General features: G+C 35.0%; 1 protein-coding gene across 1 annotated transcript in view; it reads left to right on the top strand.

Moving 5' to 3' along the window:
• Positions 1-12,806: 12,806 nt before the first annotated feature.
• CIITA (class II major histocompatibility complex transactivator) overlaps positions 12,807-25,530 on the top strand; it is a 77,022-nt gene continuing 64,298 nt past the window's right edge. The window contains exons 1-3 of the mRNA XM_053695108.1: positions 12,807-12,892; positions 13,275-13,367; positions 14,428-14,481. Of these exons, the coding sequence (XP_053551083.1) occupies positions 12,808-12,892; positions 13,275-13,367; positions 14,428-14,481 (232 nt within the window). The 5' untranslated portion in view covers position 12,807. The remainder of the gene's footprint in view (positions 12,893-13,274; positions 13,368-14,427; positions 14,482-25,530) is intronic.

The raw sequence follows: 25,530 nt of genomic DNA, 5'->3' as shown, positions 1-25,530 counted from the left end.
ACATCATTTGGCAAAAAACATCTGCTGAGGGGTTTACTAAGACCATGAAAACCTGGTACCATTTATTGTCAGTTGTGGGGCAGGAATCTCATTTCTTCCTACATGAAAAAATAAAAACCAGGTCATAGGGGGAAATGAGCAGGGAAAGTAAGACAGACCTTATGTCAAGGTCATCTTCTCTGGGATGAATTAGAGCTCTGCACTGTGATAGAGGAACCATAGGTCTATAAACTCTCTAGGGAAGATACCATTTATGATGTATTTTAACACTTTCCGCCCATTCAGATTTTTCTCATAGGGAAATAAATCAGAGAGGATGATTTAGTGCATAAGAACATAACCTATTACAAGTCTCTACGGCACCCATTTGGTTAATTCTTTAAGGTGTAGTTTCATGGCTACACCCAGATGCACCACAAGATAAGTGGCTCTATTACAAGCACAGCATGAGGATGTGCTACAGTTTGTATTAGCAACGTGATATGACAGTAATATCATTCATATAAATAGAAAAACAAAATAATGTCTTGAGACAAGAGGTTAAAAGTAGGAAGGGACAATCCAGAGACAAACCCAGGAATTTGTAGGAAGCTGCGTTTTCTGCAGCACAAGAGTCAAGTTAAAGGGATATAAAAACCCAAAAATTTACTTTTGTGATTCAGACAGAACAAAACATTTTTTGAAAGTTTCCAATTTACTTCTATTGTCAAATTTGCTTAGTTTCCATGATATTCTATGTTGTAGAAATACCTAGGTAGCATCTGGAGCACTACAGGCAGGAAATAGTGCTGCCCTCTAGTGGTCTTGCTAATGAATAAACATTCTTGTAAAACTGCTACCATATAGTACATCTCTGCTTTTCTACAAAAGATACTAAGAGAATGAAGAACAATTGACAGTAGAAGTAAATTAGGAAGTTGTTTAAAATCACATGCTCTATCTGAATTATGAAAGATTCATTTTGAATTTCTATCCCTTTAATACCTGTCATTCCAATAAATCATTTATTAGTGTTGGTTATTTTGTGTCAATTTTAAAAAACATAACGTTATCACTACAAACTATTATTTTTATGTCTAAAATCTGATCATTTGGAACAATGCTATACAGGGTACATTGCATCCATGGGAAAATTACAAACAATAGGAGATAAAAAGCTCTTGAGAAACGATCCTATTAAAAGCGGTTTTATTACTAAAGAGACACTTCTGGTTATAATCTAATAATGAATAGGCTGGAGTAGAGGAATATATGTAAGAAACAGCATGAAGGGGTCTTTTGATCACATAAGCTTTGGGGATTGCAGGAGACTTTAATTATTAAAGGGACATTATACACTCATTTTTTCTTTCCATAAATGTTTTGTAGATGATCTATTTATATAGCTCATACAGTTTGTTTGTTTTTTAAAAATGTATAGTTTTGCTTATTTTTAAATAACATTGATCTGATTTTCAGACTCCTAACCAAGCCCCAAAGTTTTAGGAAAATACTGACGTATACCTACTCCAGCTTGCTCCTGTTTGTGTAAAGAGTCTTTTAATATGCAAAGGAAGGGGGAGGGGGGGTGTCTGTTATTTCCCACTTGCAGTGGGTGTTCCACTAACCTTTTAAACAGAGCTAAACTAGAAGCTTCTAAGTAAGTTTTTAAACGGTTTTATACTTGATTTTTATATCAGTATCTGTGCATCTTATTCTTTATAGTAGTGTATATTACATGCAGTTAAATAAAAAGTGGTGTATACTGTCCCTTTAAGGGATTTAGTAAATGTGCATCAGTTGAGGGTCGGAGGGATGCTGGGAAGGCTGGGGAGTGTTATTATGAATAAATTCCGTTCCCTGAGTGGAAAATAGCTGTATGCCTAGGGAGATTTTCAGAGAAAGGACAATGACCTTTGGATATTACTGTTTAGATGTTGGTTTACAAAAGTGCACATGTGAGGGTGATGGGACAAAACAGTTGGCTTATTTAGATTAAAGGGACATTATACACTAGAATTTTCTTTGCATAAATGTTTTGTAGATGATTCATTTATATAGACTATACCAGTTTTTTTTTTAAAAAAAAGAATAATTTTGCTTATTTTTAAATAACATTGTACTGATTTTTACACTCCTAACCAAGCCCCAAAGATTTAGATGTATACTGATGTCTACAGATTCCTGCTTGCTCCTGTTTGTGTAAAGAGTCTTTTAATATGCAGAGGAAGGGGGAGGGGGGAGTGTCTAATATTTCCCACTTGCAGTGGGTGTTCCAGTGACCTTTTCAACATTTCAACAGTGCTAAACTGGAAGTTTCTAAGTAATTTTTTAAACAGTTTTATACTGGATTTTTATATCAGTATCTGTGCATATTATTCTTTATAGTAGTGTCTATTACATGCAGTTACATGGAAATTGATGTATATTGTCCCTTTAAATGGTCTCATGCTTATCTGGGTGACAGGCTGACTAAGGTACAATAATCTCTTTCTTAACAAAACTGATGTGAACAAAAATAGTTGTCATTAGTGTTGTGAGAGGGACAGGGTGGAGGAGCACATTGACTTGTGTCTGATGTTACCCTCAGTTTCCTTGTTGTCTACATGAGTAACAAATACACGTACTGTGGCTCCTGCTAAACACTTACCCACTGGAAAAGGCCCAATTCCTAACGTTTTTCATATTTTCTAGCCCCTTCGCTACAAAACCTCTGCATCCCTTTGTCATGGTGTGGTCTAGAGTTAAACCATAAGACATTTTTGTTCCCCTGCAAGTGAAATAGCTGTAAAGTAAACCTTAAAAAGCATTTTACATAACCTGAAATACTATGTAAACGATAAAACAAAACAAAGGAATACACTGCATTGTGATACATTTACATATTAACAAAGGACTCAGTAAATCCTGATTATTTCTATATTTTATGATCAAGGCAGGCGTCAAATAAAAACAAATACTGAACACAAATCACCCTTTGTATGGCGTTGTAGGCTTCTTTGGCGACACATCTTGGGAGCAAAGTCCATTTGGTTTTGCATATTATAATTATTACTATTTATCACTTGTAACACCACTTTCTTTTTATTTTTTTTTATTTTATCATTTTATTTCTTATTACAGCATAAAAAAAATACATTTACATATACGTTACGATAGAAGAATAAGAATCAACCACATACAAATATGCATAAATTAGTTAGTTACCACTCCAAGATATCTTAAAACCATAACGTCATATCCATATGAGATCCCCAACCGTTAAATGATTTATTTTTAATGTGGCCTCATTTGCACATAGTTTATCACCACAATATATATATTTTTTTAATTTATGACCTAATAGTGCATCCACTACACGTATACCTTTACAACTAAGTGCCAGATTACAAGTGGAGCGGTATATTACGCTTCTGCTATAGCACTAATTGCGCTTGTCGGATTATGCTGGTATTATGAGTTGAAAGTTAAAAGTTATCCCTTTCGTACTAACCCAACAATTGCAAACAGCTATTTATTAGATAGTGTTATTATAAGTGTAACTGTACTGTGTAATGTATATTTATTAGATAGTGTTATTATGTGTGTAACTGTACTGTGTAATGTATATTTATTAGACAGTGTTATTATGAGTGTAACTGTACTGTGTAATGTATATTTATTAGATGGTGTTATTATGAGTGTAACTGTACTATGTAATGTATATTTATTAGATGGTGTTATTATGAGTGTAACTGTACTGTGTAATGTATATTTATTAGATGGTGTTATTATGAGTGTAACTGTACTGTGTAATGTATATTTATTAGACAGTGTTATTATGAGTGTAACTGTACTGTGTAATGTATATTTATTAGATAGTGTTATTGTGAGTGTAACTGTACTGTGTAATGTATATTTATTAGATAGTGTTATTATGTGTGTAACTGTACTGTGTAATGTATATTTATTAGATAGTGTTATTATGTGTGTAACTGTACTGTGTAATGTATATTTATTAGATAGTGTTATTATGTGTGTAACTGTACTGTGTAATGTATATTTATTAGACAGTGTTATTATGTGTGTAACTGTACTGTGTAATGTATATTTATTAGATAGTGTTATTATGTGTGTAACTGTACTGTGTAATGTATATTTATTAGATAGTGTTATTATGTGTGTAACTGTACTGTGTAATGTATATTTATTAGATAGTGTTATTATGTGTGTAACTGTACTGTGTAATGTATATTTATTAGACACTGTTATTATGTGTGTAACTGTACTGTGTAATGTATATTTATTAGTGTTATTATGAGTGCAACTGTACTGTGTAATGTATATTTATTAGATAGTGTTATTATGTGTGTAACTGTACTGTGTAATGTATATTTATTAGATAGTGTTATTATGTGTGTAACTGTACTGTGTAATGTATATTTATTAGATAGTGTTATTATGTGTGTAACTGTACTGTGTAATGTATATTTATTAGACAGTGTTATTATGTGTGTAACTGTACTGTGTAATGTATATTTATTCAATGGTGTTATTATGAGTGTAACTGTACTGTGTAATGTATATTTATTAGACAGTGTTATTATGTGTGTAACTGTACTGTGTAATGTATATTTATTAGTGTTATTATGAGTGCAACTGTACTGTGTAATGTATATTTATTAGATAGTGTTATTATGTGTGTAACTGTACTGTGTAATGTATATTTATTAGTGTTATTATGAGTGCAACTGTACTGTGTAATGTATATTTATTAGATACTGTTATTATGAGTGTAACTGTACTGTGTAATGTATATTTATTAGACAGTGTTATTATGAGTGTAACTGTACTGTGTAATGTATATTTATTAGATGGTGTTATTATGAGTGTAACTGTACTGTGTAATGTATATTTATTAGATGGTGTTATTATGTGTGTAACTATACTGTGTAATGTATATTTATTAGATAGTGTTATTATGAGTGTAACTGTACTGTGTAATGTATATTTATTAGATAGCGTTATTATGTGTGTAACTGTACTGTGTAATGTATATTTATTAGATAGTGTTATTATGTGTGTAACTGTACTGTGTAATGTATATTTATTAGATAGTGTTATTATGAGTGTAATTGTACTGTGTAATGTATATTTATTAGATGGTGTTATTATGTGTGTAACTGTACTATGTAATGTATATTTATTAGATACTGTGATTATGAGTGTAACTGTACTGTGTAATGTATTTTTATTAGATGGTGTTATTATGTGTGTAACTGTACTGTGTAATGTATATTTATTAGATAGTGTTATTATGTGTGTAACTGTACTGTGTAATGTATATTTATTAGATAGTGTTATTATGTGTGTAACTGTACTGTGTAATGTATATTTATTAGATGGTGTTATTATTTGTGTAACTGTACTGTGTAATGTATATTTATTAGATGGTGTTATTATGTGTGTAACTGTACTATGTAATGTATATTTATTAGATGGTGTTATTATGTGTGTAACTGTACTGTGTAATGTATATTTATTAGACAGTGTTATTATGTGTGTAACTGTACTGTGTAATGTATATTTATTAGATAGTGTTATTATGAGTGTAATTGTACAGTGTAATGTATATTTATTAGATGGTGTTATTATGTGTGTAACTGTACTATGTAATGTATATTTATTAGATAGTGTTATTATGTGTGCAACTGTACTGTGTAATGTATATTTATTAGATAGTGTTATTATGAGTGTAACTGTACTGTGTAATGTATATTTATTAGATAGTGTTATTATGAGTGTAACTGTACTGTGTAATGTATATTTATTAGATAGTGTTATTATATGTGTAACTGTACTGTGTAATGTATATTTATTAGATAGTGTTATTATGTGTGTAACTGTACTGTGTAATGTATATTTATTAGACAGTGTTATTATATATGTAACTGTACTGTGTAATGTATATTTATTAGATACTGTTATTATGTGTGTAACTGTACTGTGTAATGTATATTTATTAGATACTGTTATTATGTGTGTAATTGTACTGTGTAATGTATATTTATTAGATGGTGTTATTATGTGTGTAACTGTACTATGTAATGTATATTTATTAGATAGTGTTATTAAGAGTGTAACTGTACTGTTTAATGTATATTTATTAGAAAGTGTTAATATGAGTGTAACTGTACTGTGTAATGTATATTTATTAGATACTGTTATTATGTGTGTAACTGTACTGTGTAATGTATATTTATTAGATAGTGTTATTATGTGTGTAACTGTACTGTGTAATGTATATTTATTAGATAGTGTTATTATGTGTGTAACTGTACTGTGTAATGTATATTTATTAGACAGTGTTATTATGTGTGTAACTGTACTGTGTAATGTATATTTATTAGATAGTGTTATTATGTGTGTAACTGTACTGTGTAATGTATATTTATTAGATAGTGTTATTATGTGTGTAACTGTACTGTGTAATGTATATTTATTAGATAGTGTTATTATGTGTGTAACTGTACTGTGTAATGTATATTTATTAGACACTGTTATTATGTGTGTAACTGTACTGTGTAATGTATATTTATTAGTGTTATTATGAGTGCAACTGTACTGTGTAATGTATATTTATTAGATAGTGTTATTATGTGTGTAACTGTACTGTGTAATGTATATTTATTAGATAGTGTTATTATGTGTGTAACTGTACTGTGTAATGTATATTTATTAGATAGTGTTATTATGTGTGTAACTGTACTGTGTAATGTATATTTATTAGACAGTGTTATTATGTGTGTAACTGTACTGTGTAATGTATATTTATTCAATGGTGTTATTATGAGTGTAACTGTACTGTGTAATGTATATTTATTAGACAGTGTTATTATGTGTGTAACTGTACTGTGTAATGTATATTTATTAGTGTTATTATGAGTGCAACTGTACTGTGTAATGTATATTTATTAGATAGTGTTATTATGTGTGTAACTGTACTGTGTAATGTATATTAATTAGTGTTATTATGAGTGCAACTGTACTGTGTAATGTATATTTATTAGATACTGTTATTATGAGTGTAACTGTACTGTGTAATGTATATTTATTAGACAGTGTTATTATGAGTGTAACTGTACTGTGTAATGTATATTTATTAGATGGTGTTATTATGAGTGTAACTGTACTGTGTAATGTATATTTATTAGATGGTGTTATTATGTGTGTAACTATACTGTGTAATGTATATTTATTAGTGTTATTATGAGTGTAACTGTACTGTGTAATGTATATTTATTAGATAGCGTTATTATGTGTGTAACTGTACTGTGTAATGTATATTTATTAGATAGTGTTATTATGTGTGTAACTGTACTGTGTAATGTATATTTATTAGATAGTGTTATTATGAGTGTAATTGTACTGTGTAATGTATATTTATTAGATGGTGTTATTATGTGTGTAACTGTACTATGTAATGTATATTTATTAGATACTGTGATTATGAGTGTAACTGTACTGTGTAATGTATTTTTATTAGATGGTGTTATTATGTGTGTAACTGTACTGTGTAATGTATATTTATTAGATAGTGTTATTATGTGTGTAACTGTACTGTGTAATGTATATTTATTAGATAGTGTTATTATGTGTGTAACTGTACTGTGTAATGTATATTTATTAGATGGTGTTATTATTTGTGTAACTGTACTGTGTAATGTATATTTATTAGATGGTGTTATTATGTGTGTAACTGTACTATGTAATGTATATTTATTAGATGGTGTTATTATGTGTGTAACTGTACTGTGTAATGTATATTTATTGGACAGTGTTATTATGTGTGTAACTGTACTGTGTAATGTATATTTATTAGATAGTGTTATTATGAGTGTAATTGTACAGTGTAATGTATATTTATTAGATGGTGTTATTATGTGTGTAACTGTACTATGTAATGTATATTTATTAGATAGTGTTATTATGTGTGCAACTGTACTGTGTAATGTATATTTATTAGATAGTGTTATTATGAGTGTAACTGTACTGTGTAATGTATATTTATTAGATAGTGTTATTATGAGTGTAACTGTACTGTGTAATGTATATTTATTAGATAGTGTTATTATATGTGTAACTGTACTGTGTAATGTATATTTATTAGATAGTGTTATTATGTGTGTAACTGTACTGTGTAATGTATATTTATTAGACAGTGTTATTATATATGTAACTGTACTGTGTAATGTATATTTATTAGATACTGTTATTATGTGTGTAACTGTACTGTGTAATGTATATTTATTAGATACTGTTATTATGTGTGTAATTGTACTGTGTAATGTATATTTATTAGATGGTGTTATTATGTGTGTAACTGTACTATGTAATGTATATTTATTAGATAGTGTTATTAAGAGTGTAACTGTACTGTTTAATGTATATTTATTAGAAAGTGTTAATATGAGTGTAACTGTACTGTGTAATGTATATTTATTAGATACTGTTATTATGTGTGTAACTGTACTGTGTAATGTATATTTATTAGATAGTGTTATTATGTGTGTAACTGTACTGTGTAATGTATATTTATTAGATAGTGTTATTATGTGTGTAACTGTACTGTGTAATGTATATTTATTAGACAGTGTTATTATGTGTGTAACTGTACTGTGTAATGTATATTTATTAGATAGTGTTATTATGTGTGTAACTGTACTGTGTAATGTATATTTATTAGATAGTGTTATTATGTGTGTAACTGTACTGTGTAATGTATATTTATTAGATAGTGTTATTATGTGTGTAACTGTACTGTGTAATGTATATTTATTAGACACTGTTATTATGTGTGTAACTGTACTGTGTAATGTATATGTATTAGTGTTATTATGAGTGCAACTGTACTGTGTAATGTATATTTATTAGATAGTGTTATTATGTGTGTAACTGTACTGTGTAATGTATATTTATTAGATAGTGTTATTATGTGTGTAACTGTACTGTGTAATGTATATTTATTAGATAGTGTTATTATGTGTGTAACTGTACTGTGTAATGTATATTTATTAGACAGTGTTATTATGTGTGTAACTGTACTGTGTAATGTATATTTATTCAATGGTGTTATTATGAGTGTAACTGTACTGTGTAATGTATATTTATTAGACAGTATTATTATGTGTGTAACTGTACTGTGTAATGTATATTTATTAGTGTTATTATGAGTGCAACTGTACTGTGTAATGTATATTTATTAGATAGTGTTATTATGTGTGTAACTGTACTGTGTAATGTATATTAATTAGTGTTATTATGAGTGCAACTGTACTGTGTAATGTATATTTATTAGATACTGTTATTATGAGTGTAACTGTACTGTGTAATGTATATTTATTAGACAGTGTTATTATGAGTGTAACTGTACTGTGTAATGTATATTTATTAGATGGTGTTATTATGAGTGTAACTGTACTGTGTAATGTATATTTATTAGATGGTGTTATTATGTGTGTAACTATACTGTGTAATGTATATTTATTAGTGTTATTATGAGTGTAACTGTACTGTGTAATGTATATTTATTAGATAGCGTTATTATGTGTGTAACTGTACTGTGTAATGTATATTTATTAGATAGTGTTATTATGTGTGTAACTGTACTGTGTAATGTATATTTATTAGATAGTGTTATTATGAGTGTAATTGTACTGTGTAATGTATATTTATTAGATGGTGTTATTATGTGTGTAACTGTACTATGTAATGTATATTTATTAGATACTGTGATTATGAGTGTAACTGTACTGTGTAATGTATTTTTATTAGATGGTGTTATTATGTGTGTAACTGTACTGTGTAATGTATATTTATTAGATAGTGTTATTATGTGTGTAACTGTACTGTGTAATGTATATTTATTAGATAGTGTTATTATGTGTGTAACTGTACTGTGTAATGTATATTTATTAGATGGTGTTATTATTTGTGTAACTGTACTGTGTAATGTATATTTATTAGATGGTGTTATTATGTGTGTAACTGTACTATGTAATGTATATTTATTAGATGGTGTTATTATGTGTGTAACTGTACTGTGTAATGTATATTTATTAGACAGTGTTATTATGTGTGTAACTGTACTGTGTAATGTATATTTATTAGATAGTGTTATTATGAGTGTAATTGTACAGTGTAATGTATATTTATTAGATGGTGTTATTATGTGTGTAACTGTACTATGTAATGCATATTTATTAGATAGTGTTATTATGTGTGCAACTGTACTGTGTAATGTATATTTATTAGATAGTGTTATTATGAGTGTAACTGTACTGTGTAATGTATATTTATTAGATAGTGTTATTATGAGTGTAACTGTACTGTGTAATGTATATTTATTAGATAGTGTTATTATATGTGTAACTGTACTGTGTAATGTATATTTATTAGATAGTGTTATTATGTGTGTAACTGTACTGTGTAATGTATATTTATTAGACAGTGTTATTATATATGTAACTGTACTGTGTAATGTATATTTATTAGATACTGTTATTATGTGTGTAACTGTACTGTGTAATGTATATTTATTAGATACTGTTATTATGTGTGTAATTGTACTGTGTAATGTATATTTATTAGATGGTGTTATTATGTGTGTAACTGTACTATGTAATGTATATTTATTAGATAGTGTTATTATGAGTGTAACTGTACTGTTTAATGTATATTTATTAGAAAGTGTTAATATGAGTGTAACTGTACTGTGTAATGTATATTTATTAGATACTGTTATTATGTGTGTAACTGTACTGTGTAATGTATATTTATTAGATAGTGTTATTATGTGTGTAACTGTACTGTGTAATGTATATTTATTAGGTAGTGGTGTTATAAGTGTAACTGTACTGTGTAATGTATATTTATTAGGTAGTGGTGTTATGAGTGTAACTGTACTGTGTAATGTATATTTATTAGATGGTGTTATTATGTGTGTAACTGTACTATGTAATGTATATTTATTAGATACTGTGATTATGAGTGTAACTGTACTGTGTAATGTATTTTTATTAGATGGTGTTATTATGTGTGTAACTGTACTGTGTAATGTATATTTATTAGATAGTGTTATTATGTGTGTAACTGTACTGTGTAATGTATATTTATTAGATAGTGTTATTATGTGTGTAACTGTACTGTGTAATGTATATTTATTAGATGGTGTTATTATTTGTGTAACTGTACTGTGTAATGTATATTTATTAGATGGTGTTATTATGTGTGTAACTGTACTATGTAATGTATATTTATTAGATGGTGTTATTATGTGTGTAACTGTACTGTGTAATGTATATTTATTAGACAGTGTTATTATGTGTGTAACTGTACTGTGTAATGTATATTTATTAGATAGTGTTATTATGAGTGTAATTGTACAGTGTAATGTATATTTATTAGATGGTGTTATTATGTGTGTAACTGTACTATGTACTGTATATTTATTAGATAGTGTTATTATGTGTGCAACTGTACTGTGTAATGTATATTTATTAGATAGTGTTATTATGAGTGTAACTGTACTGTGTAATGTATATTTATTAGATAGTGTTATTATGAGTGTAACTGTACTGTGTAATGTATATTTATTAGATAGTGTTATTATATGTGTAACTGTACTGTGTAATGTATATTTATTAGATAGTGTTATTATGTGTGTAACTGTACTGTGTAATGTATATTTATTAGACAGTGTTATTATATATGTAACTGTACTGTGTAATGTATATTTATTAGATACTGTTATTATGTGTGTAACTGTACTGTGTAATGTATATTTATTAGATACTGTTATTATGTGTGTAATTGTACTGTGTAATGTATATTTATTAGATGGTGTTATTATGTGTGTAACTGTACTATGTAATGTATATTTATTAGATAGTGTTATTATGAGTGTAACTGTACTGTTTAATGTATATTTATTAGAAAGTGTTAATATGAGTGTAACTGTACTGTGTAATGTATATTTATTAGATACTGTTATTATGTGTGTAACTGTACTGTGTAATGTATATTTATTAGATAGTGTTATTATGTGTGTAACTGTACTGTGTAATGTATATTTATTAGGTAGTGGTGTTATAAGTGTAACTGTACTGTGTAATGTATATTTATTAGGTAGTGGTGTTATGAGTGTAACTGTACTGTGTAATGTATATTTATTAGATAGTGTTATTATGTGTGTAACTGTACTGTGTAATGTATATTTATTAGATGGTGTTATTATGTGTGTAACTGTACTGTGTAATGTATATTTATTAGATAGTGTTATTATATGTGTAACTGTACTGTGTAATGTATATTTATTAGATGGTGTTATTATGTGTGTAACTGTACTGTGTAATGTATATTTATTAGATAGTGTTATTATGAGTGTAACTGTACTGTTTAATGTATATTTATTAGAAAGTGTTAATATGAGTGTAACTGTACTTTGTAATGTATTTTTTATGTATTTTGTGACACTTTTTTGACTTGTGTAACAGTTAGCCACAGCTCTGAAATCATGGTAATGATTCTAGCGTAAATCGCGATTGCGCTCAACTTTTAATATGAGCACAATTTAACTGGCGCACAAACGATCATGAAATCCTGAGCACAATAATTTGTGAGCCACTTGTAATCTATCCCTAAATTAGAATGATGAAACAATATAAACCTCATTCATAATACCACTTTCAATTATTCTGTAAAAAAAAATGTGTTCCTTTTATATATATATAATAAATTGGAAATATATTGTAAATCTAATTTGGCTTTTGTTCCATTACAGGTGAAAATATGTCAGCTGTAGACTCCAATATTTTATCAGAAAATGGTTATATGAACTTATTGCAGAGTGATGTGGAGCTTATTGCAGAGTCCGGTAGGATCATTTCTGAAATGAAGGATAACATTTTAATTGATTTATAATCAAACCCAGTTGCTGAGACTGGCACTGATATGTGACAGAATGTTTGTACAAATAACTTACATAGGCGATCACATATATAACATTAAACATGTTCAGAAGATAATTATTTGTATAGACAAAAGCAAATAAAACATATTTGTAATTTTAACACCGATTCCATTTTGAAATAAATATGTTTTATTCTGTTATTATTTCATATGAGGTTTTTTTCCAACTATAATATAAAATACAAAGTTTAATCTTTAAACGCACAGACTATTAGTTTGCTAATATATGATATAACATATGAATATTTATTTGATATTTTTTCTTGTTTTTGCATTTTCTTTTCTAGATCTAGAAAAATATTTGCTCTTAGATTCAAATTTGGAATTTGAATCTAAAACATGTGGCATTGGAAACAATATTGAAGACTATAAACAGTTTGGTGAGAACATATTCTATATTCTCTCATCCTTTTAAGAGGTTATGTTGTGTATAAAAAAACAGCAGGTTAAGGGTTAAAAACCAGTACTTTTAAACCCTTATGAAAACACATTGTTTAGAAATCTTAGAAATTAAGATGTGGTTATGTCAGTTTAGTGACAGGCTGCACAGAAATAAAGTTTTAGGTAAAAAAAAAAAAAGGATGACAGAATAAAAGTTTTTTTGCCTAAAACTCAGTTGAAATATATATACGACAATTAAGTAGTTTATTTACATTTGTCTCATAATATTACAGAGCTCCCAGTAATATCTTAATTCAAGGATTCTAGTTTGTGTACTAGTTATATGTTAATTGTTAGAACGTGTGCTTTTAAGATTAGCAACCCTTTAATGCTTTGTTAAATACATAGTAGAAGGGGTTAAACACATAGTAGAAGTACCACCTGAGTGGAAACTGCCTCTGATCCAATCAGCAATGCTAGTCGCACAACTAAGCTGTGTAATTAGCAGTGTTGATGAGCATCAGTTTCCACTCAGGACCGAGCAGTACTTTTACTATGTGTTTAACTCCTTTGCAGGGTTATACACAAACCATTAAAGGGTTGCTAGTCTTAAAGTGACATGATCTAATCATGCAGAGCATGTCGTTGTTTAATTATATGGCCATTTAAGGATGTTGCCAGTTTGACTGCATGTGTCAAAACAAATTAGAATTTTTATATATCAGTATCTACTAAAAAATTTGTATATCAATTTAAAAACTCTATCACATAAAATGCATAAAAACTGGTGCAGTTGTTTTGGTTGCAAAATTATCTAAATTATCATTCTCATATTGTTCAATTTTTCCTAATTCAAAATATAGGAAATAACATTTATTTTATTTGTTTGGGTTTAGTAGTGAGACTCAGACCAACGTAAACTGCCAAATTCCATCAACATTTGTTTAGTCACTCAAGAATTTGAAGCATTTGAAAACACCATTTAACATAGACTTATCTGATCTTAAAATTCCCTTGCACTGGCAATTTTACATTAAAATTCTTCTTCTCTCATTTTAGCTGGAATTTTAAATTATTGGCTGGATCCAGATGCTGATTTCCAGAACTTACTGGGTAAGTGTGTACCAAATAGTCACTAAAGTTAAAATTAAAGTTTCAGGATTCAGATAAAGCAATTAAAAAAAAAACTTGCCAATATATTTCCATTATCAAAACGTGCACATTATTTTTATATGCACACTTTCTGAGTCCCCAGCTCTTGGTGATCATGTGCACAAGTGCACATTATATACATATATGCATTTTGTGATTGGGTTATGGTTGTCACATAATACAGGGGGAGGAAAATCTGGATTAAAGGTAAATGAAACCCAAAAACTTTCTTTCATGCCTCTTATAGATAATACAATTTTAAACAACATTCCAATTTACTTATATTATCTATGTTGCTTTATTCTTTTGGTATCCTTTGTTAAAGAAATAGTAATGCACATAGATGAGCCAATCACACAAGGCATTTATGTGCACCCACCAATCAGCAGCTACTGAGCCTATTTAGATATGCTTTTCAACAAAGGCTATCAAAAGAATAAATCAAATTAGATAATAGAAGTAAATTGGAAAGTTGTTTAAACTGGACACTTTTTCTAAATCATGAAAGAAAAAAAGGTGGGTTTCATGTCCCTTTAACTTTAAAATGTGCCAGAAAATATTCTACTGCTGATTTCAAATTCAGAATAAGTGCTATTGTGTTGTCTTGTTAGTGTGTGTATATTTAGTTGTCATTTAAACTAAGTAGAGGATCTCTCTAGCTACAGAACTTTCTTACTATTTTCTACTAAATGAATCGAGGAATTTCAGGAGACTGCAGATCACAAAGAACTCTACAATTACTGGCTGGTAGTTTTTCCACCATCAGGATTATAGTCAGAATGAATGGTGCAGCTATGTCTGTCAGTTTCCCCAGTGCCTAGTAGTTAAAAGGGGACCATTTTGTTTGTAAGTGTAGTTAAAAGGGGACCATTTTGTTTGTAAGTGTAGTTAAAAGGGAACCATTTTGTTTGTAAGTGTAGTTAAAAGGGGACCATTTTGTTTGTAAGTGTAGTTAAAAGGGGGCCATTTTGTTTGTAAGTGTAGTTAAAAGGGGACCATTTTGTTTGTAAGTGTAGTTAAAAGGGGACCATTTTGTTTGTAAGTGTAGTTAAAAGGGTGCCTTATGTTTGTAAGTGTAGTTAAAAGGGTACCATTTTGTTTGTAAGTGTAGTTAAAAGGGGACCATTTTGTTTGTAAGTGTAGTTAAAAGTGTGCCATTTTGTTTGTAAGTGTAGTTAAAAGGGTGCCATTTTGTTTGTAAGTGTAGTTAAAAGGGTGCCATTTTGTTTGTAAGTGTAGTTAAAGGGAGCCATTTTGTTTGTAAGTGAAGTTAAAAGGGTGCCATTTTGTTTGTAAATGTAGTTAAAAGGGGACCATTTTGTTTGTAAGTGTCGTTTAAAAAGGGCCATTACACCTACGTGTTTCAGCTCTAGGAGCCTCTATCAAGAGTACCTTGATAAAGGCTCCTAGAGCTGAAATGCGTAGGTGTACCCTGATTGGTTCAATTTTGAACTTTCCCGGTTCAGCCATAACAGCTGATTATACTAATACCGGCAACGGCTTCAACTCCAAGAACAGAGGGAATTTGCAATTACCATCAACAACCACAGATATTGGAGATCACCAACAACACAACCCTTCACTAACAGAGACCCTATCTACTAATCCTGCAATTGATGTCTGTGTGATCACGCAGCCTTTTTTAGGCTGACACACAGGACATCTGAGGATCTACACACCCTACAGCAAGCAGTGAAAACAAAAGGTATTTTGAAAAACCACCATTTCACAGATTCTAGATCACAGTATCCACCACTCAGAAGACTTATTTGAATATATCACCATATAACTTGAAGATCACTATCTAATATCACTACAGATTACAACTTGCTTTTTGAATCCCATTGGATTTTTTATATACTGAACATGGCACTTGGGTATTTCTTTAAACGGCAACTGGGCAACGGGACAATATATATATATATTTTTATACACGCATCCCTTCTGCCTCCTTTGTTTCTAAGATTTTTTTAGAACTTTTGATTTTAACCACTTGGTCACACATTTTGTATATGTGCAATATATTGATGTTTTGTAGATCTATATAAATATCCTGATTTGAAATATTGCTTTTACTTTGTTCCAATAATTCTTAAATAAACCTATTTTTGATTTATTATCTGTCTCATATTGCATTTGTGGTATTATATAAATGCATTATTCTAGGGCATTGATCCCTACACATATATATTCTTTGATTAGCTTATATCCTAGTACATTCCCTATTGCTATTTTTAGCGCTGCTCCCCTTCTTTGTACAGGTAGCCCTCAGTTTATGCCAAGGTTAGGTTCCAGAATGAATGGTTGTAAATCGAAACCGTTGTAAATTGAAACCCAGTTTATAATGTAGGTCAATGGGAAGTGAGGGAGTTAGGTTCCAGGCCCCTCTCAAAATTGTCTTAAGTAACACCTAATACATTATTTTTAAAGCTTTGAAATGAAGACTTTAAATGCTAAACAGCATTATAAACCTAATAAAATAATCACACAACACAGACTTCACTTGCATTTTTCTGCAAACAGTTCTTTCTATGCATTCCAATCTGGAATGATTTATAGACAGGAAGATCTTGTTCCTTTGCAAGCTGCTCGATAGCTCAGGTCTGGTTAAACTGATTAAGTTCAGCTTGCTTGGCTTTGCTGCAACACAAGCGGACAGCTCCACCTACTGGCTATTTTAATCAATGCACTGCTTCTTAATGCTTTTCAATAGCAGTCACATGACTGGACAAAAATGTTGTTATTCTGAAACGGTGTAAATTGAACCGTTGTAAACCGAGGGCCATCTGTACATACTTCTCTGATTATCTCGTCAGAGCATAGACCTTTAGATCATCAGGCCCCTGATGTGTTCAGCTAGCTCCCAGTAGTGCATTGCTGCTGCTGCAACAGAAGATACTGACAGAAAATTGATAATAGAAGTAAACTGGAAAGATAATTAAAAATGTCTGCTCTATCTGAATTATGAAACAAAACAAAAAAAGTTTCAAATCCCTTTAACCCCTTAATGACCACAAGAGGCAGGACTGCGCTAATATGACCTCCCTTTCCGACTGCATGCTTCCTGGAATATGACTGCGCTATCAAAACAGCAATCCCCATTCAAAGACCAGTGACGAACAGGATACGTCACTGGTCATTAAGGGGTTAACGGCTATCTTGTGGTGGCTACAGCCTGCAATGTTTTCCTATCTACAATGTTGCCAAAGCCATAGATATCAGCTTTAGCAGTGCATCCATTTTATAGATATCTTTTTCACTGGGCGTGCAAACTCTTTTTAACCCTAAACTTAGCCATAGAAGGAAAAAGATATTTTTGTTCAAAACATCTTGTAAAAATATAACAAACATTAAAATATTGAAACATGGGTTCATTGCATCATGTGAGATTAGAATATGTTATATCTTTTTTTGCATAATAAATATTGTCTCTTTGTATTTTAATGCAAATAGTAGTCATGTGACAAAAACCAGGCGAGGGCAAATTCCTCTAACATATTAATTATGATTATTCTTCTGTTCTTAGTTACTTGATGACTTATAGATTAAATTGTATAAGCTCCACTTTACAAAGCTAATTCATCAATATGTCCAGCCTGCAGCAGTCAGCTAATACATTCATTAAAGGGACATAATACTCATATGCTAATTCACTTGAAAGTGATGCAGCATAACTGTAAAAAACTGACATGAAATTATCACCTGGACATCTTTCCTATGTTAAAAGGGAAGATATTTTACCTCAAAATGTCTTCATCTAACAAGCTGCTGTGAACTCATGAGATTTCACTCAGGGCCAGCGCTTGTGTAAGGCAGTGTAGGCAGCCGCCTCATTCCACCTTCAGCAGGGGGGCGCCAGATCTGCCTGGCTGCCGGCATTGAAGCAGCGTGAGTCAGAGTGAAAAAAATGTTTTATCTTATTGCACCCTCCAGTGCAGTCACGTGACTCATTTGCAAGTTTTTGGAGCACAAACACAACTTCAAGTAGAGGAGTTTGGAGTGTGGGCAGTGTGTCTCTGAGGATGGCGGTGTAGTTGTTCTCAAGACCAGGTGGGTAAAATATGACAAACAGTGAGTGACTGATAGTCACTGACTATATGGGGCCTATCTATCAAGCTCCGAACGGCAGCACTAGAATATTTTAGCAACAGCTATCCGGTAAGCTCAGGAAGTTGAGGGCTTTGTGGTTGTTATCTCAGAGAAGGATATAACACAGCAGAAAAAATCTTCAAATGTTGTAATAAAGTTAATGCAATCAAACTTGAATTACAAATATTCATATTTATTTATAGATGTTACTACCCAAACAACCCTATAAAGTTGCTTGTCTATGAAGAAAAAAACAAACCTAAAACGCAGGCAGCTTTTGACCTCTTAACCTTTTGACCTTTAACTGTCCACTTCACTCACACCTAACTTATGCCTTTGCAAATATAGACACAAGACAACATCCTTGGTATAAAAAACTGGCCGCAGCAACTTTATTAAATACATATAAATAAAACTTTTTAAATATTTAAATAACCATTTTTAAATAAGTGCAAATAACATATTGCAACAACAACAACATCTGTAAACATAAGATCAAGCGATGCTAGTTCAAATATTTTATTTACCCGTATGGCTGTCAAATCCCTGGACACAACCTTATTAAGGATTGAGTCCGTTACCCTCTTTAAAGCCTGACTCCAAGAGACCCCCTTGTCCCTTGAGACGTTTATTACAAGCATTCCTCCCCGTGGGAATACAAATGTAGTTAACATCTTCCATTTCCAATTGGCCATAACCGGCTGTCTTGCAGTGAACTAGCACCCTCACCACCCAGCTGCGACAAAACAAGAAAACGAAACAAACAGAAAGAGGGGAGGGTGGGAGGGAGATGCTTCTCCTATAATTTTCTTAACAATCTGGCTATTTTCCCGCCCTGGCCCCTTAAGTAATGCCCTCTCTTACTCCGACCCACTTCCTCCTTACCAACGCGAAAGGCCTTATTCCTCCGCAGGTCAAAGGCCCCTGCCGTCTAAACTGGTCTGAACCTGATCAGCCCAGTCCCATCAAAACCCCAACAGTACTGAAAGCCTCCTTGAAATCAAGGAGGAAGACCTGCAGGCAGAACTCATTAAGATGCACACCATCAGGAAGATAAAACTCCCCATGCCCAACATCCTCCAAATCATAGTGATGAATAACCGATCCCCCAAGCCTCTGAACAAAAGACCCAATCAATTTATTAACCTTACGCCCACTCTTGTCCAGCTTCAAAGGATCCCAAGCCGCCCTCCACACCAGGCGTGGCACCATATCAGACCACAGAACCTTCAGGGACAGATACAAATCCGACAACCTCCCCAGATCCCGCTTAATCATCTGCACCAAATCCCTCTGAGGCATGAAACCCAAGTCATTACCCCCAGCATGGACCACCAACACATCAGGGTGCGGATACCATTTAAAGTAATCTACAATCATTGACAGCAACCGATCCCAACGAAGACCACGCACCCTTAACCACCGCACATCCCAATCAGATCTGGAAAGACCTAACTGCAGACCATCGACCCTCTGTGAAGCTGTCCTCCTGGCCCAATAAAGGAATGAGTGGCAAAAAATCCACATCCTTTTAAAACCTACAATACAAAGAACAAGAGAAACATAACACTTCAAACCCTCAGATCGGGACGAACATACAATTGATAACCAGGGGACCCCCACCTAACAATATTCTTACCAACACTCTCATGGAGACCCAAAGCCGACGCTTCCGTAGCCGCCCCAATCCTAAAGGAATGGGACCCAAAATCCCTAGAGGACAAACCCAAGCGCCCTAAAGCCTTGGATAAAACAGCCCGAAATTGAAAGTGAGACAAAGAACTGCCATCTAAATGCAACAACAACGAGCCCCCAAGCAAAGGATGACAGCACAAATATTCCCCCAAATAAACCCAAGGACAAACTTCCAACCCACTAGGAAACAAAACAATTAACCTTCCCTTACCCACCTGATCAGTCTTACTACTTCTCAGGAAAAGCTCTACTGTAGACTCAGACCGAACAACGTCAGAGACACCCAAACCACCAGAGAGCCCCCTGCTCCTACTCACCAGTTCCGAGATCCGAAATGCCCCGAAAAAAGCCAACACAAACGCCAAACGAAAAAGTCATACCTCAAAAGCAGAGGAACAAACATCCGGCAAAGCCCAGCAAATACACAACAACAGCGCAAAAGTAATAGGTCTCCTATGATCAAAACTCCTACCACCTCTTTTCATACCCTTCAAAACCTGGCAAACACAAAAGTCTTTCATAACATCCGCCAGGCCTAACAACTTAAAGCGGAAAGCCATAGCCGCTAACCTCCTGTCCATCCCAGAAGGGGAAACACAGCAACACTTCCAAGAACACATCCATTCCAACAAACAGTCAAGAACCTCAGGAGAGCCCTCCCGAATACCACGCTCCGACAACATGACCGCCCACTCATGCCAGACTCTATCATAAGATGCCCAAGTACCTGGAGCCAAAGAATTCATCACCAATCGAGCCAGTCCTCCGTTCCAAGCTTCCACAGATGGGTGGCGAATTGGCACCCAAACTTATCTGCCCCTGGAGCTAACTCTCAAAACCTGCGCCACTGGAAACGAGAGAGAGAATCGGCTATAGAATTATCCACACCAGGAATATGTTTTGCCCGCACAAAAACATTCATCCGCAGACACTTCAACACCAATAAACGCAACAGTTGCAACACCGGAAGCGAGAAAGAGGACAAGGTATTCAGTGCAGAAACAACCCCCATGTTATCTGGAAAGAACACCACAGACCTATTAAACAGAGATTCCTCCCACACAAACAGAGACAACACAATCAGGAACAATTCTATAAAAACTAGGTTACGAACCAGCTCACCATCAAACCACGAACCCGGTCAAGCAGCCGAACACCAATGCCCCTGAAAATAAGCTCCGAAAACCATGACCCCCAGCAGCATCAGTCACTAAACCCAATTCATCATTAGAAATTCAAACCTCCTGGATCAAGCTAGACCCGTTAAAATCCAAAAGAAAAAGCTTCCACACTACCAAGTCATCTTTTAAGTCACGAGACAAACGCACAAAATGATGCGGTTGCCTAACCCCAGCTGTGGCCAACGATAGCCGTCTGCAGAAAACTCTAACGATCGGTATAATGCGACAAGCAAAATTCAACTTGCCCAGTAATGACTGGAGATCCCTCAACGTCACCTTTTTTAAGAGCAAAAACTGGCCAATCAGCAAAATCAAGTCCTGAACTTTATCATTCGGGAGCCTGCACTCCATGCGCTCCGAGTCTATGGTAATACCAAGAAATCCGAGGACCGTCACCAGACCGTCAGACTTCTCCCGCGCTATGGGAACACCAAAATCAGCACCCACAAGATAACAAACGTCCCGCATATGCCTACATGTCTGAGACCCAGCCAGGCCAACAAACAGAAAGTCATCAAGATAATGAACGACTGCATCACATCCCGATCGTACCCAAACTACCTATTCCAGAAAAGTGCTGAAACACTTGAATAGAGAACAGGAGATGGAGCAGTCCATAGGCAGGCAAAGGTCCACAAAATAAGAACCATCAACACTGCAATCAAGCAAATGCTGAGAGGAAGGATGAACCGGCAAATAACCAAAACGCTGCTTCAATATCAATTTTAGCTAGCAACGCAGACCTACCCGCCACCCTAACCAGGCTAACAGCCTGATCAAAGGAGGCGTACCTAACCAAAGCCAATTTATCCGGAATCCCATCATTAACTGAATCCCCTTTTGGGAAGGATAGATGATGGATCAAGCGGAACTTCCCCTGCTTCCGCTTCGGAACAACACCGAAAGGCGAAATTCGCAAATCGGGCAAAGGAGGCTCAGAAAAGGGGCCTGCCATGCAGCCCAAAGCAACCTCCTTCCCAAGATTCTCAGTTACCACTTCAGGCCACTGACGAGCCGACTTCAAATTGCCATGAAAAACACACTGACCACCTTCAGAAGGGATAACAAAACCAAAGCTGAAACCATGTAGCAACAAAGCTGCCTTTTCCCTACAACCCCTTACCCTAGCGTACTTGATGAGCCATGGCGCCATCGTGCTGACCCTCACCGGGGTTACCCCCTTTGTTGGCTGACTCAATACTCCCGCCAGACTTTCCTTTTCGGAAACACTTGAAAAAGGGATGGGAACCCCCACATCCCGAGCACTCATGCCGGAATTTACACGTCGCACCCCACTTACAAAATTTATCATTAAAAGCAGAACAATAGCCCTTTTTTCCACTAACCGGTAGCCCCCCTGGAAGGTTGACCGCCGGCTCCAGCTCAAAAGGCTGTGCAGCCCTAAGCGGAGTCATGATCTTCAGCCACAACCCCATATCCCGATCATCCCACCACATAGTGGGCCTAACCGATAAATGTTGCCTAAACTGTTCATCATAAGCCCACCAGGCCATTCCCCCATACGTTCTCTGAGCAGCCACAATTTCATCCAGGTAGCAAAATAATGCCACACCCTGCTCGGGAAACTTCCCCGATATGACACTGGCATAAATCATGAAAGCCTGGAACCAGTTAGTAAACGTCTTTGGCAACTTCCGATAACGTTTCTTACGCTCCTCCTCCTCTTTCTTAACCGAATCTTTCTTTGAATCCTCAGGGATTTCAAAAGACTGGTCCAGAGGCAGGAGGGAGAAAAGCTCAATAAATTCCCGCTTAATAATCTTGTCTCTAAGCTCAGCCGACAAGTGCATACCTAATGGCCCAATCAAGCAGAGGCAGGATCTGGACATTGCTGTGTCCGCCACCTTAAAGGGACAGTCAACCATAGAATTGCTATTGTTTTAAAAGATAGATAATCCCTTTATTACCCATTCCCTAGTTTTGCATAACCAACACAGTTATATTAATGTACTGTTTACCTCTGTGATTATCTTGTATCTAGGAACCTTCTTCCAGCCCCCTGATCACATGACTGTGACTGTTTATTATCTATTGTCTTAAATTTAGCATTGTATTGTGCTAGATCTTAAATAACCCCCTGTGTCTGAACACAGTGTTATCTATATGGCCCATGTGTACTTTCTGTCTCTTTGTGTTGAAAAGAGATTTAAAAAACATGTGATAAGAGGCAGCCCTTAAAGACTTAGAAATTAGCATATGAGCCTACCTATGTTTAGTTTAAACTAAGAATACCAAGAGAAAAAAGCAAATTTGATGATAAAAGTAAATTGGAAAGTCGATTAAAATTAAAAGTCCTATCTGAATAATGAAAGTTTAATTTATACTTGACTGTCCCTTTAAGCTCAGCCCCGACATTCACTTTCTCAATGACCCCCCGCCGAGACCGCCGGACCAGGTACTTGGCTACCGGCAGCCCCACCCCCCGAGGGGTCACTCCCCAAAGTACTAACTGTAGCCTCCTTCACCAATGCGGGGGTCGAGGGAGATCCCTCCGGAGGGACCCAAACCCTTGCCACCGCCGGACGCACTGGGACTCCCTGTCCCTCCAGCCGCAACAACAATTCCCGCAATCCAGCCAACAAAGGCCCGACACAGGCTTGCCATCAGACACTCCCCCACACTCCCCCACATTCCAGAACAGATTTCCCACCCCCAGCAGTCTCAACCTCTATCTCACCTGAACTGGCCTCTGCTAACAGCTGAACACCGCCGCCGCCGCTATCACCCAGGAGTCTCGACTGGAGCCCGCTCCTGCGCTGCTCCGTAGCTGTGCCTTCTGCCACCAATGTCCCAGCAACCACACCCGTACATCTGACCCAACCTGGGGCGGCTGCCGTATCACATTCTGCAAAACAGGAACACGTGAAACCACCACGTGAAACCACCCCTACCCCGTCTCCCCCTAGATTGGCCGACCCTGCCAAACGTAGCAATCCCTCTACCTCTTTTTGGGGCCGTCACGCCAAAGCCCCCTGACCCCCAACACATCAGATCCTTGCCTCCTACGTGAATTCCCTCTACCCGCCCCAAAATGACCCACAGGCCCACGCGGCCGTCTGTCAAGTGACCAGGCACCTCTAGAAGATGCCGTAGATGTCAACCCCACCCCATGCACAGGCCCTTCGGTATCTCCACCTTCCGAACCCACCTGACCTGAGGGACCAGGACCCCCAGTCCAAGGGACTCCGTCATCTGGCTCCAGGCTAATGGATTCCATCCATGAACCGTGCATGCCGAAGGAGTCGACGACATCCGTAACACTACTAGAATGGCCAGCAAGATCCAATGGCGTTTGCACCACTGCTCAACATCTACAAAATAAACAGATGCATGTGACAAATGACCCCCCCTCTCCCCCCCTAGGACCTTGAACCCCCCTGCCAGAAGCAACAGGGATGGCCCCGCCCCCGCATCCATAAAAACCCACATACCCCAGACCAGAGGAGTGAATGATGGACCTAGAACTATGGGCCTCAGGAGAGGGAGGAACATAATCTTCACCAGAGGAGGGGGACAAACATAAAGCCAAGCCACCCAGGGAAGGAGACTCCTCCCGGACATCCCTGAACATCTCTTCCAGCTCTCCTTCAGAATATATTTCCTCATCATCCCCCCAGAACCCTGCAGATTGGCCCCTTTTCGTGTCAAATCCATCAACATAAACCTGACCCTCATCTGTGGCTGAAGATCTGACCGTATTACCAGGATTCCCCCCAGAGGCCTTATCTGCAGCCTGGCCCCTGACCCTACTGGATCCCCCAACATACCCCTGGCCCTCATGTGTGGCCGAAGAAATAGTATGACCACCCTTATGCCCGGATCCCGCAACATACCCCTGGCCCTCATGCGTGGCCAAATAAACATCATGCCCGCCCTGATGCCCCCCATATGAAGCATCCTCAACAGAATTCTGGCCCTCATTTGTAGCCACAAAAGTGACAAGCCCCCACTGAGACCCCCCACAGGCCTTATCCCTTGCGGCCACCCCACCCACTGCACATAACCCACCCTCACCAACAGGCCC

The sequence above is a fragment of the Bombina bombina genome, chromosome 11, assembly GCF_027579735.1.
Source record: "Bombina bombina isolate aBomBom1 chromosome 11, aBomBom1.pri, whole genome shotgun sequence".
NCBI classification, from domain to species: domain Eukaryota; kingdom Metazoa; phylum Chordata; class Amphibia; order Anura; family Bombinatoridae; genus Bombina; species Bombina bombina.
This window is presented reverse-complemented; position numbering and strand designations above follow the sequence as displayed.